The 13875-nt window shown below is 46.5% G+C and overlaps 1 protein-coding gene across 1 annotated transcript in view; it reads right to left on the minus strand.

Annotated features, from left to right (window-relative positions):
* The window catches only part of LOC130405627 (cGMP-inhibited 3',5'-cyclic phosphodiesterase 3A-like), a 50256-nt gene that overhangs the window by 23222 nt on the left and 13159 nt on the right, over window positions 1-13875 (minus strand). Inside the window, 1 exon segment of the mRNA XM_056610804.1 lies at window positions 3298-3558. Coding sequence (XP_056466779.1) covers window positions 3298-3558 — 261 coding nt within the window.

Raw genomic sequence — 13875 nt, forward strand, 5'->3', positions numbered from 1 at the left:
GAGAGAGAGAGAGAGAGAGAGAAGGGAGATTAAGAGACGAGAGCGATAGAGAGTATCTCCAGCTAACCTGTCAGGGGATCAGTTTGATGCTGGCAGAGCGGTCTCTGGTTACTGGTTCCTGGCTCTATGGTGGGCAGCCCTGTAGACTGAGGTGGTGGTGGTTCCAGGTCGACGAGATCCTCACGCAGTAACCCGGGGGCAGGCTACGCCTCAGACGCTGCAACCACACACACGCATGCACCCACACACACACACACCACACAACACACACTTTACAATCAAACCTTTGAATGCTGAAGAATCATACCAGCCACATTAGCATTAGCAGCTATCTTCACTATTTCCTTCAGCTTGAATATCTAACATAGGCTGGGCTGGAAATGGTAGCAGAGCTAACCGCTAGCTCCCGAAAAGCTTTGGCACACAGTGCAGTTGACACAACATTTCAGCTGGAAGTAGACAGTATAGATGCATTTTAGGTCAAAGCCATGCTACAAATAGAAACGATATTGGAATATCTATTGAATGTGTACCATAGGCCTACAGTTCACACACAAACTGTGTACATATGTTTGTCTAAAGTCATGAGATCAGGGCTTTCACTCCAACTGCTTCTATGGTTCACAATGGGGTCACCACAGAATGCACACACGCCACACAACACACACACACACACACACACACACACACACAACACACACACACACACACACACACACACACAACACACCACACACCACACACACACCACAACACACACACACACACACCACACACACCACCCCCCACAACACCACAACACACCACACACACACACACACCACACACACCACACACACACACACACAACACACACCACACAAACACCCACACACACACCACACACACCACCACACCACAACACACACACAACACCAAGACAATTAGATTATCCCATGCTGGAATACTCACAAATATCGTACTAGGCATAAATCATGAGGGCAGGGTACAGGTAGAGGGCAACAAAGGAGTGTGGGTGAAACGGACACAGGAAAAGCTCTCTTACTGCTTCCGCTAACTTTGAATGGCTCTCAATCGTCATTTAACTAGAACTGATCCAATCAATTGAATAGTATTCCCTTTTCACCTCTTAAAGTAAATATTAATTTACCTTATTATATTTGTTATATAAATATTATTATGTTTGAGCTCTTGGGAATGCCATCTTAAATGGCATGTGTCCCTATTTTTGCATGCCTCCTCAAGGTCTTCTGTGTGGGGTCTTCTTCCCAGGCAGTTGGATGGTCAGGGCTCAAGGGGTTCCAAAACCTCTTAATGTGGGGCCTAGAAGCCCTTGAGCCTACTCAGACATGAAACACAATATAATAAAGCTTGAAGTGATTTTAAATCAACAGAAAGAGCTGACATGATGATGGATTTAACATTTAGCCAGATATACTAGACTGGATGGAAGCTTCTTCTATATCCTATCTTTTAACATGTTTCACTTTCTCTTCTATATTCCTATCTTTTAAAGAGTTGTGCTGTCTCTTCTATTATCCTATAGTTATATAACACAGTTCACTAAGCTCTTCTTATCTATCTTTTACCCACAGTTCACTTGCTCTTTTATATCCTATCTTTTTAACACGGTTCACTGTCTCTTCTAATCCTATCTTTTAACCGTTCACTGAAATTATTGTATTTTTATTGAATAACTGAATTAAATAACAGAACAATTTACTTCCCTGTTTATTTCAAATACAACAAACTGCGCTGACTCAGCAGCTGTGAGGGCTTGTACTAAAGCCAGCCAGCCCCAACGTGAATCAATCCCTCACGAGCTCCATCACACCACTGGAGGCTGGAACACACACACACACACACACCACACACACCACACCACACCCAACACACACACACACACAACACACACACCCACACACACCACACCCACACACACACCACACCACACACACACACACACACACCACACACAAGCGCCCATCCTGCCTGGCATCACACTACACTTTATTCAGTTTCTAGCGGGCGCCGTTTCCTAAGTGGATGGCTGCATTCTGAGGCGCTGGTTCTAGTGAAACATAAAAAGCCTTTCCCAGCTAGTGTGTCTTCTTCGGCTGCATTAATGCGCCACCGTTGCCAGGCCAGCGATGAGGGCCGGGGATGTAGTAGTATGCACCACAGGAGGTCTGCTCAAATCTGTGTGTGTGGTTTGTGTGTGTGATGTAAGTGTGTGATTGTTTGGTGCTACGATTTTGCATGCGTTCGTGTCTGTGTGTCTGTGGACTTATGTGCGTTGCTTGGTGTGTGTGTGTGTGTGTTTGTTGGATGTGTGTGCGTGCACTTGTGGGTGTATGTGTGTGTGGTGCGCGCCACCCTAAATAAACCCTGTGTGAGCATCAAATATAGAAAAAGGGGACACTAGGGGCCTACAATAGGCCTATCATTTACGGTTAATTCTAAATGGGTCTTTGTGCAGGGACGACGGGGACTTCGATATAAACAGTGAGATGGGGAGAAGTAGCAGTAAGAAACAAAGGATGCCTTTCTTAAAAGTGTCTTTTATATACCCTGATGTATACATCTTTTGAATAAGGATGAAACGGTAGCTCATAACACAAATTATGGGTCTGCTCTCTTATGCAGCAGGGCAGGTTGAAGATAAGGTTAACAACACACAAATTTATTATGGACATTGCCGATATTGGAGACGGAAACGCAAATTTAACTTAACTCCCTTACCAATGGTTAATGTAGGGGTTACACCTGTGTTTGCGCATGCTAGGGCAGCTCTGTGAAAAGGGTCTGTGACCTACGACCCATGCCCTGGGACATATAAAGGGGCAGACCTGTAATTAGTGTTACGAGATCCAGAAGTCCTACTTTGTGATAGCAGAACTTCTGGGGGAGACGGCACCGAGCCTCAGGCAGAATCCAGAACCCAAAGGGGCGGAGCTACACCTTGTTTTCTATTTGGATTCTGAGATATTGTATTGTAAGATATGTGAGAAACGTATTTGCGCAAATAGATGACGTTTTCAGAAGGGGATTGTGGGCAATGTATTTCTATAGTGGCCAGTCTCCACGGTGTTGATTTGAAACCTTTTTTTGCGACATGACGACAAATACGAAGTCAGAGAGAGAGAGAGAGAGAGAGAGAGAGAGAGGATGGTCACTCAGATCTCAGCTCGTCTGCCATCAGGCTCAACATTATTAATCTAAAACCGGATGTTTGTGACTAGTCCCACGAGGACCCCTTTGTGAACAGGGTCTACAACGCCACCCAGGACCTCTTACCTTGGGGAGGGCCAGCTTCTCCACCCTCCCACCGCCTCCTCCCCCGCCCCCCTCCTCGGTGTCGGAGCAGAGGTGCGGGTCGGTGGGGAAGCGGGGCCGGTGCAGCGGCCGCAGGGAGAACTGGGTGCTGAGGAGGGTGCTGACGGCCTTCAGGGAGCTGCAGGTGTTGGGGGCGAGGGAGGGGTCGGCCAGCATGTCGGAGATGAGCCCCTGGGCCTCGCCCATCACCGCCAAGTCCACCGCCACGCTCGCCCCCGACCACTGGTGGAGAGAGAGAGAGAGAGAGAGAGAGAGAGAGGAGAGAGAGAGAGAGAAGAGAGAGAGAGAGAGAGAGAGAGAGAGAGAGAGAGAGATAGAGATAGAGAGAGAGAGGAGAGAGAGAGAGAAGAGAGAGGGTCATTGAGATGGGCGGTCAGAGGCTAGAATGGGTCAAAGAGAACCTGGTCACACTTTTCTAATCCGTAGTAGATGGTGAACAGCAGGCATGACGCAGTGCTTTCTCAAACATTAATATTTTTTTGCTAATGTACTATTTTTTTAGTGTTGGAACGAGGGGAGTAGTTGAGTAGTTGTGTGTGTGTGTGTTCCTCTGTTTACTGTGTTTTTAATCATAAAAAAACTTTCCCTGGGAATGTATCAACCTTTAAAAGAAGCACAAGCACAGAAAAAAAGGTGTGTTCTACAAATGTTGTGATAAGGAAGTTTCAGGCTTTAGTATTGGGGGGGTGGCAATTGTGCGCGTGTTGTGTATCTGTGTGTGGTGGCTGTGTGTATATGTGCGGTGTGGGCGCGCACAATCCCAAGACACTGATTCAGACAGCGACGCTAGGGCCTAGGTGCACTTTAGGCTACTCGCTAGGAAATATGGGCTTAGATTCGAATGTCAACAGTCTGCTACTATCTGGTGTCCTTCCTCTGCTCCTTCCCTTCCCCCTCTCATTTCCTCGGTTCACCCTACCCGGCCTCCCACCCCCCACCACCCCACTGAGCCAACTCAGTGAGCAGAGGGAGATCACATGACCCCTGCACTTCCGAACCCATCAATTTACCATCTGTGTGCCCCCCTGCGGCTACAATGGATGTACAGGTGCCCAACGACCAATATCCTGTTTCCCCCCTTGTGCCTAGTTTCCTCTTCCTTGTTTTCTTGAAGGCCGAAGCATCTCAGTCTTCCACCTACCCCAACCGTGTGAGGGCGACCCTTTCCCCGGAGAGAAAAAAACATTGACGAATGTTTGTGGTGTTAGCTTCGAAGCTGACATGACAGGTAAGTAATGTGTGAGCGGGAAAGCGTCAGCATCATGTAACATTTGAGATGAGTTGACAAACGGACAGACTGGCACACTCATGAATTAGATAAAACAATGATATTTTTAGCTAAGGACGAAGGCAGCGAAGAACGTTGTTGTATCACACGTTTGAGCGACTTTCAAGAACCTCAACTTTATATAAAGTAGAGGATTCAATGAAAAAACGAGGCTGTTCCTTCTTCACAAGACACAACCACTGTTTGGAAATGCCGAGGTGTGTTTGGTACCTCGCTGCAACCTCTCCGTATGTAACAGCGCCTGCCAGGCATGATGCGATTAACACGTCGTAGACGCCGTACTCCCAACACATTTGAGGGCCTGCACATGCTCAATCAGACGCTTCCTGGAAAACGCGGCTCTGCATCTGTTTGCGCCACAACCCACGTGCACTCTGCTCGTTATTCGTGGGTGGGTGTTTGACTCTGTGTGTTTGTGTGGTGTGATGTGTGTGTGTGTATTAGTAGGAGTGTCACCTGAACCTGAACAAACCCATTTGCCACTCCACAGCTTTATGACATTCCTGCCATAGTGACATTCAGCCATTACTCGGCAGGTAATGTACTCCACTCAGCTGATGTTCAGACAGAGAGGCCCATGGGCGAGGGAATAGAAGGAGATAGGTGGCTAGTAGAGCAGAGAGGAATGGGAGAGAGAGACAGCTTGATAGATAGAGAGGAGAAGCCCAAAGAGGGGAGATTGAAGATGTGTTTTTTTGTGTGTGAGCGGGTGTGTGTTTGTGTATGTGGGTGGGAAGGGGTTGGTGCCGGTGCCAGTATGTGTGGTGGGTTTGCGTATGTGTACGTTTTGTGACACATTTTATGAATTGGCTCTTCTCATTATCTGCTACATGCAACAAGATGATTTGTTTAATCAGTGTTGACCTTTGATGATCACAATCGTAACCCAAAGCTTAAGCGTAATCGAAATTGTTTTTTTTTTTGGAAAACAATAAACGTTTGTTTGTATATATTTACAAATTAGTACAAATAACACTTAGAAGCAGCTGAGATTGTTTATTTAGAAAATAACCCACACAGACACACCACACAGGAACTCAAACAACTCAAACAAACCCACCACACAACACACAACTGCATGCACTCACCACACACACACCACACCCACCACACACAAAAAACACACATACTCACACCACCCACACACACACACACCACACACAACCACACACACATTACACACCATCACACACAGAGTTGCAGGGTGGAAATGAATGCTGGGTTACCAATGGTTGTTTTTCATGCAGTTCCAATAGTTACATTTTCCATCTCTTTCCAAATGCATCGTACAGCAACACAACCTTTAGAGCGACAAGATGAGAGCGACCAGAGAGAGAGCGACGAGAGAGCGACCGACGGAGAGCGACAGAGAGACAAAGAGCAGGAGCAGAGACAGAGACAGGAGGACAGAGACAGAGACCAGAGACAGAGACAGAGACAGATGACGTGACAGTGCCAGTGCAGTGACAGTGACAGTGACAGTGACAGATGACGAGAGAGAGAGAGACGGAGATCGCGAGGGAGGAGGGGAGGAGAGAGAGAGAGAGAGGAGAGAGAGCTGGGTCCAGAGGCGGGCAGGCGGTGGTAGTCAGGTGTATAGAGAGAGTTGTTAACAATAGCGGGCAGGTTGAGCTTCTCTGGCAATCTGTTAACAACTGTACATATACTATGGTTGCTGCCCTACTGGCTGGAGGAAGCAGCATGTTTGTAACAATCTCCTCACCCAATAATAGATTACTGTAAAACCCTGTGCCATTAATGAGGCCAAGGCTGTGTTCGAGTGATGTGAACTATGCTGTCCATGAGCCACGGTGTTCGTGTAACTCAAGATATTTTTCTGTGACTATTCTCTCAGGTTCCAAACATAATAGTCTGTCCTGAGTTCAGAGGCTAGCCTCTTCCTAGGGCTGAACGATTTTTAAGAAAAATTGACATTTTAGATTTTTCAGGTAGAGATTGCGGTTTCGATTTCACCACGATTTATTTTCTTTAAATCAAGTTACTAGTATAAATTAATATAAACCAATGAATTCCATTTTAACGGTAATGCAATAATGAAAACTGCTGGCAACAGATTTACAATGCAAGACTGTTTATTCAAGTAACCTAAGAAACACCCCCCCCCCCCACAAGTCAATCAAAAGGGAGCCCTCTTTCTTACGTTAACTTGCTTCAATGGCTCATCAGCATTCAAAACTAATTGCAACTTTTGTAAACTAATTCAAAAAACAACACAAACAAAAAAACCTGCCAGCTCTTTGACGATCCCAAATCGTAATGCTTGATGATCGCGAATTTATTTTCGGTCGGCAAACGAGTTAGATCGTTTCAGCCCTACCCTACCTACCTACCCTACCTTACCCTTACTGAATGCTTAGACTCCTCATAACAACATAACTCCTGAAGACATCCCATGATGTCCCAAACATAACAACAACCCAAACAACATTCTAAGAAGCCCACAGGGAAACAATCTCTGTTGCTTTGGTCAGCGGGGACTCTTTAAGTGCAAGGGATGGATGCGTCATAAAATCGGACTTGGAGGTCTCCGAAGGTTAAACCAGGAATACTTCACTCACACCCATAACACGTCTACTAAAGTGCATCAAGGCGTAGAACCACGCGAACCACACTGTTCCGTAGAAGCACTGCAAATATAATCATGTAATCCTATTTCACTCGGTATTTTAAACACTGATTAAATAAAAGGTTGTGTGCGGGCCAACGCCGGATCAATTTACATTTATATTTACGGTTTTTGTCCGTTTGGTTCAGTGAATTATAAATAAGGCTGTAGATAGTAGACGGCGCTCTCCACCGAGAACCAGCTCCCAAGCTGCTTCTCAGGGATCATGGCGGTTTCCTCAAGTGTTCCAGTCAGAACTGAATTAGAAGGGACTCATTAATGTCCTATAATCCCAGCAAAGAGGTTTCCATTTAGACGCGTCAGTAAGAAGTCCCACCTGAATCCCCACGTCATCACCCATTTATAGCGTTTCTATTTATCTTTCTCCTCTCTCTCTCTTACCAAACGTGACAAACACACACACACCCACACACACAACACACACACAACACACACACACACACCACACACACACACACACCACACACACACACACACACACACACACCCACACACACCACACACACAACACACAGAAACAAAAGCCTTACACGCACATGTACATAAACAAATACGCACATACAGACAACAATGGTAGAAAAGTCCAACGCCACAAAGTACCGAACCTGCTTTGGCGGATGTGCTGGAGTCCTGCTGCCCTCCCATGTGGCTCTCTGTGTGTCTCCTGTGCATGTTTAAGCATCAAACTGCAACAATGACTCCAAACCCAGCCTAGGTATGATCATCCAGATTCCCAACGGATATTCGACAATATTATGTGTATTCATGTAGTATTTATAATATATCATACATATATAAACAGGCTATTTTAACCCACTCCCTGCCACGTATGCTCTCCCTTGGTATAAGAGGTCAACATCTTGTCACAACAACCTGGCTATCTCCCTCCTCCTCTCGCTCTTTCTCTCTTTTACCCCTCCCTTTCTCTCGTGTCTCTCTCTCACCCTCTCTGTTTCTCTTCTGTTTTTTCTTCTCTTGTCACCTGACACCGGCCGACGAACCGAATATTGTATACTATGATAATGAATACCGCCCCCCCCTCTCTCCCTCTCCTCTCTCTCTCTCTTTATCTCTCTTTTCTCTTCTCTCCCTCCCTCTCCAGCCCATTAAACAGTTGCGGATAGCAGCTCTATTGGAGAGACGGTTGTACGTAAGCCTCACTCGCTGAGGACTTCTTCCTGCACTTAATCGCCAGTGATGCATGACAACCCACGGTGAGTTATGTCAATTATCATAGAAGCACTACCACACACACAGGAAATGCTTGCACAATACTATCCCCTTTTTAAATGAGTTGAAGGAAGAAGCCCATAGTTGCGTTGTTGCTTGATAATGAGCCGAGAATTCATATTTTTTATGTATCACTTTTTTGTTTCTTTTTATTAAAGTTGAATGTTGATTTCAAATGTATTACAATATATTACTTTAATACTTATTTATTCCTTTACAATAGAAACCTTCATAATAATACTTTGAATAAAACAAATTATATATAAGGTCCAGTGCATAAAATGTAAAAGCAACTAGCGATGAGGTGGCAGTCGGGAAACCACGCTGGGCAACCCCCTCTGAAGTGCTTCAAGAAAAGGCCCTTTACATTGAATGTGTGTTTTAATATTTTCATGCAACATTAATTCTAATCGCCCCAAGGTCGATACTGTGACTGCTTGCAGGACATTTCGTTAGGTAATAGCCTCTTTTCCGTGTCTCAACATAGTCAACTCTTATTGCCTCCATAGTGGTGAACTACATTCATAAACCTATAATTATCGCTATTCTGCTCTATGTATTGATCAAGTCATCTCCATAGCAGTCGGACGCATCAATGAACTGAACACTTGCTACACCAAGTAACCCGGTCCGTAGCCATGGAAGAAAAACACGCCCCCATCCTTCCTAGACACTTCCTCACACACATTTTTTATTGACTTAAATGCATTGGTTCCCTTCCCAGCTACCGTAGGACACCATTGTCGGCCCACTATGAAGAGAGCCCTCTCCCTATGTAGATATAAAGGGCTCGTTCTCAGGTTACGAAAACACAACAGTTCTTATCTTTATCTCCTAAAAGACCCGAATTTTTGAAACAATTGAACTCTACACTGTTTCAAACGTAATTCCATTAGTGCTGAAGGATAAGTTTTGGCATCACATCATGCTTAGGTTTGATCAGCTTGAGCTGTCATCGCAGGATAAAAGCTGACTCACGTCGGTATGAGGCAATTGTTTTAACAGCGTTTGCCTTAAGCTTTAAAGGCTTTGAATCTAAAAGACAAACCACACATCACACACACACACACACCCCCACACAACACACACACACAACACACACACAACACACCACACACACCACACACACACACACACCACACACACCACACAACACACACACACACACACACAACCACAAACAAAACGTTGACTCTTCCCGCTTCAGGTCCTTCCGTTGAAGCCGGCTGACTGCGGGAACAGGGCAAGCTTTTCTGTAATCCTATTTGACTTGCAACTCTTATGGAGGTTTCTGGCGGGAAGGGGCTTCAAAGTCTCTGGGGGCAGGTCTGATGCCTTCTGCTGGGACACTGTATCCTCACCTTTTCAGCTGTTACTAATGTTCAAGCCTCCTTCACTCTTGCCTGCTCTGCCTCCCCTGTGCCTCCCGGCCTCTCCTCCATCGGCTAAACATAGAAATCGGGAATGCATGCTCTGCTGCTGATGATGAAGAGGAGGAGGAGGAGGAAGGGAGGGAGGAAGGAGGAGGAGGAGGAGGAGGAGGAGGAGGAGGACGGAGGAGGGAAGGAGGAGGAGGGAGGAGGAGGAGAGGCGGAGAAGGCAGAGCAACATTGCCCCGCACATCTGCAGGGCTGATCTGCATATCTAGGGTGTTGTAAGGGGCCCTCAGTCGGTCATGAGGGGCCAGTTGTGACGTGAGGGGCCAGCAGAGTGTTGTGAGGGGCCCTCAGAGTGTCATGAGGGGTCCGAGTGATGTTGAGGGGCCCCGAGTGTTGTGAGGGGACCAGAGGTGTTGTGAGGGGCCCTCAGTGTCATGAGGGGACAGTGTGACGTGAAGGGCCAAGATTGTTGAGGCGGCCCCCCATGCGCTTTCAAATGGAGTTATCACTGGTGTTCACACATGCTTGATTCCCTCCTCTTGCTGAACATCATTGTGCGTTCGGCATCTGTTCAATTGTGTATCAGCGTTGTGTTCAAAGGAGTTGGTTTACACTGAACCAAGTAAACAAAATACACATATATTCTATTATATATTCCAACTGTTATTACTTAATCAAATAATGATTGCAACTAATGGAAGCCTCTGAGCATCACATTGAAAGTAGCCTGTTGTGTCTTCATATGCTGGTTACAGTTTCACATGCTCTATGTGTCAGGTACACAAGCCAGTCTGCCCTCTAGAGATGAGAGTAATATCCCGTCCAATACCTTTGTGAAACACCTAGAGACACAGACACACACACACGACACACACACAATTGTAAATGGGTGCACATCACATCTAATTTCTTCACAAATGCACACGTTCATTACGGTGTCACTTCACTTTAGTTATAAGGCCTGTGGTGTGAGTACCACTGAGAGTAGGGAGAGTACTGCAGGCGGTTACTCTCCCTTTCAATAATAGAAAGAAGGATGAATAAGAAACTGTTATCATTACAAATAATTATTATTAAACACACAACAAACAAATACTAAATTCATATGCATGACTATAAAAGTTAAATATAGTATGATTAGCTTTTATTATTAATGAATGTATCAGTTTGCATCCCTCCAATTTTCTCCACTGATGTTCAGTGTTCATTTATGCTTGCTAAGTGAAACCACTGGGAGTCTAAGCAGCGTTTCCAGGACTATTTATTGAGGACATTCTAACACTGGCCATTCTTGCAGGTAATAGTTGTTGTTTAAAGGGGCGCGCTGGCACTCTTACTCTGCCACGTCATTGTCCTTTCATCTATTGTTCACCGTTTGCATTTGAGATGGTCCGCTAAAAACCTGGATCACAATTAAGTAGTTACCACCCCTGACCTAGAGAGTGCTAAGGACCCTCCACCGTAACACCGATAGCCGGTAAAGGGTCAGAGAGTCCCTATCATCTACCTCCCTTTATTGGGTCGGTGTAAGCACGACGAGGAACGCCATGCTGGCTACAATGTCCGTCACGCCCTCCCCCCCCAAACGCTCCAGTGAGGGAGACCCCTGCAGGCCAGCAGCTGTTCAGGACTAACCCCAAGCTCCGTGGGGGCACGACAGAGAGCTAGACACTCATAGATACACACACACACACACACACACACACACACACACAACACACACACACACACACACCCACACACACACACACCATCACACACACCCACACACACACACCACAACACCACACACACACACACAACACACATGAATGGCACTGCGCCCGCACACTATATCACGGGCACATAGGCACACACACACACACACACGTGCAAGCACACAAATGAGCACACACAAACACACACACCAATCGTGTAAACAACAGTGCAGAACAACAGATGGATACAGCAACAGCCGTATGCCATCCTATTAGCCGATGATTCATGAGCACAACCCACTTTCATTTTGCAACATAATGTGGCAGTGGATCGTGTGCGTCTGTTCATACGTTGACATTTTTGTGAACAGTTTTTGTTTGCGCCTGTGAGTCAGCGTGTGTGTTTGTTTGGTGTGTATGTTTGACTGTCAAGAGAGCTAGAGAACGAGAAAGAGAGGGCAGGGGTGGGATTAGACGACCTGCGATAGGACTGCTGATGAATCACCAGTGCACACACACCAAAGTGTGCACAACCTCATCACCATCATCATCACTCAGAACCCAGTTAGTGGGAGCCATCAACGCTAGCTGTTCCATATCAGGGCATGAAGGGGGGAGGCAATGGGGAAGGCATACACCAGACCGATGAAGCTTATTGAGTCCATCAACTCACGTCCCTCTTTCAGAAATTAGAGTAAGGTATAGGTAATGTGTGTGTGCGTGTGTGTGAGTTCGTTTAGGTACATTTGTGTGTGAGCATTTTGTTGAGAGTTCGGGGTGTAGTAGCGGAGACGTGTGTAGAAAAACACAAAAGGATGCAGAAGTTTGCACTTGCAAACTTTTCTCGCTGTGTTACTACCTTGTTTGATGTGAGAGTCGTTTATGTCATTAATAATGGAAACAAAGCATTATTGTGCAAGTACACCCATTCTTTCATCCTGTATGTTAGAATTGCATGGCAAATCTCACTGTAAGGATGAGCTGCACTGCACACACGCCCTCGCAAACACACCCCACTCACCACCCACACACACACACACACACACACACAAGCACGCAAACAGATGGGATCAAACCAACGACCACACATCTCTGGCTCCATCCACCCCTCTTGATGAGGCGCTCAGCCTCCTGATTGACGGCAGGGCTGGCGTGGTTGTGGCCGCCCGCATTCTGGGTTAAGCCCGGGGGGGCTCCCTGTCCAAACATCCCTATTCCATTTAGCATCCTGCATAATGAGCTGCTGAGTGCTCTCTCTGTATGTGTGTGTGTGTGTGGGGGGGGGGTTCGTACGTTTGCGTGTGTGTGTGTGTGTGTGTGTGTGTGTGCCTCTTTTTTTTCATCTGTTTCCCTCTCTCACATGTTCCTCTGACTGTATCGTATGATGACGAAACAAGCCTGCAACCTCACTGCGGTGAAACAAACGTAACTGCCATGGATCAATGAAACACACCATGTACTCATGCCTCTTTAAAGCCCATAAGAACCAAACTACCAAAGCGCGCGTCAAAAGGGGGATCAACAGCCCAGCTAACTATATAGTCATCCCCAACACAAATGTGTGAGTGGTGAGTACAGACTAGTTCAATACCCCCACTCACACACACTCAACGGTGGGCGAGAGGTGTTTGTGTGAGGGGGGTTACCCAGTAGAAAGGGAAGAGGAGGCTAGCTTAAGGCTACTGTCGCCCAGCACTATTAGCCAGGAACCTCATCAATACAGTTTCCTGACTTCAACAGGAGGCTGAAGGGGGGTCCGACAGAGAGAGCGCGGAGGACATAGAAAGAGAGGACGGGAAGCGAGAGGAGAGGGAGAGAGGGCCACAGAGAGTTGGGAGAGGAGAAGAGTGTCCATTGTGGGAATGGTCGAGGGAGGTGCGGGAGAGAGAGAGAGAGAAAAAGAAAAGAGATGACTAGGAGAAAAGAAGAGAGAGAGAGAGAGAGAGAGACATTGAGCCGCTGTGGGAAAAGACGCTGAATGATGGAGAAGAACATTGCTGACATTAACCACAAGCTGCCTCGAAGCTCAAGGAACCTAAAGACAGCCTAATGTGCTGTGGGTGTGTGGGTGAGGTGTGTGAGTTGGTCAGTGGCTTCCTGTTTGAAGGTCTTTATATGTGTATCCTGTGTACTCTGCCCAGTGTCTCGTGAATGCTGTGTGTGTATGTGTGTATGTGTGTGTGTGTGTGTGTGTGTGTGTGTGTGTGTGTGTGTGTGTGTGTGTGTGTGTGTGTATGTTGTGTGTGTGTGTGTGTGTGTGTGTGTGTGTGTCTGCGTGCGTGCGTGCCGCTCGGTGTG

Source organism: Gadus chalcogrammus, chromosome 16, assembly GCF_026213295.1.
Source record: "Gadus chalcogrammus isolate NIFS_2021 chromosome 16, NIFS_Gcha_1.0, whole genome shotgun sequence".
NCBI classification, from domain to species: domain Eukaryota; kingdom Metazoa; phylum Chordata; class Actinopteri; order Gadiformes; family Gadidae; genus Gadus; species Gadus chalcogrammus.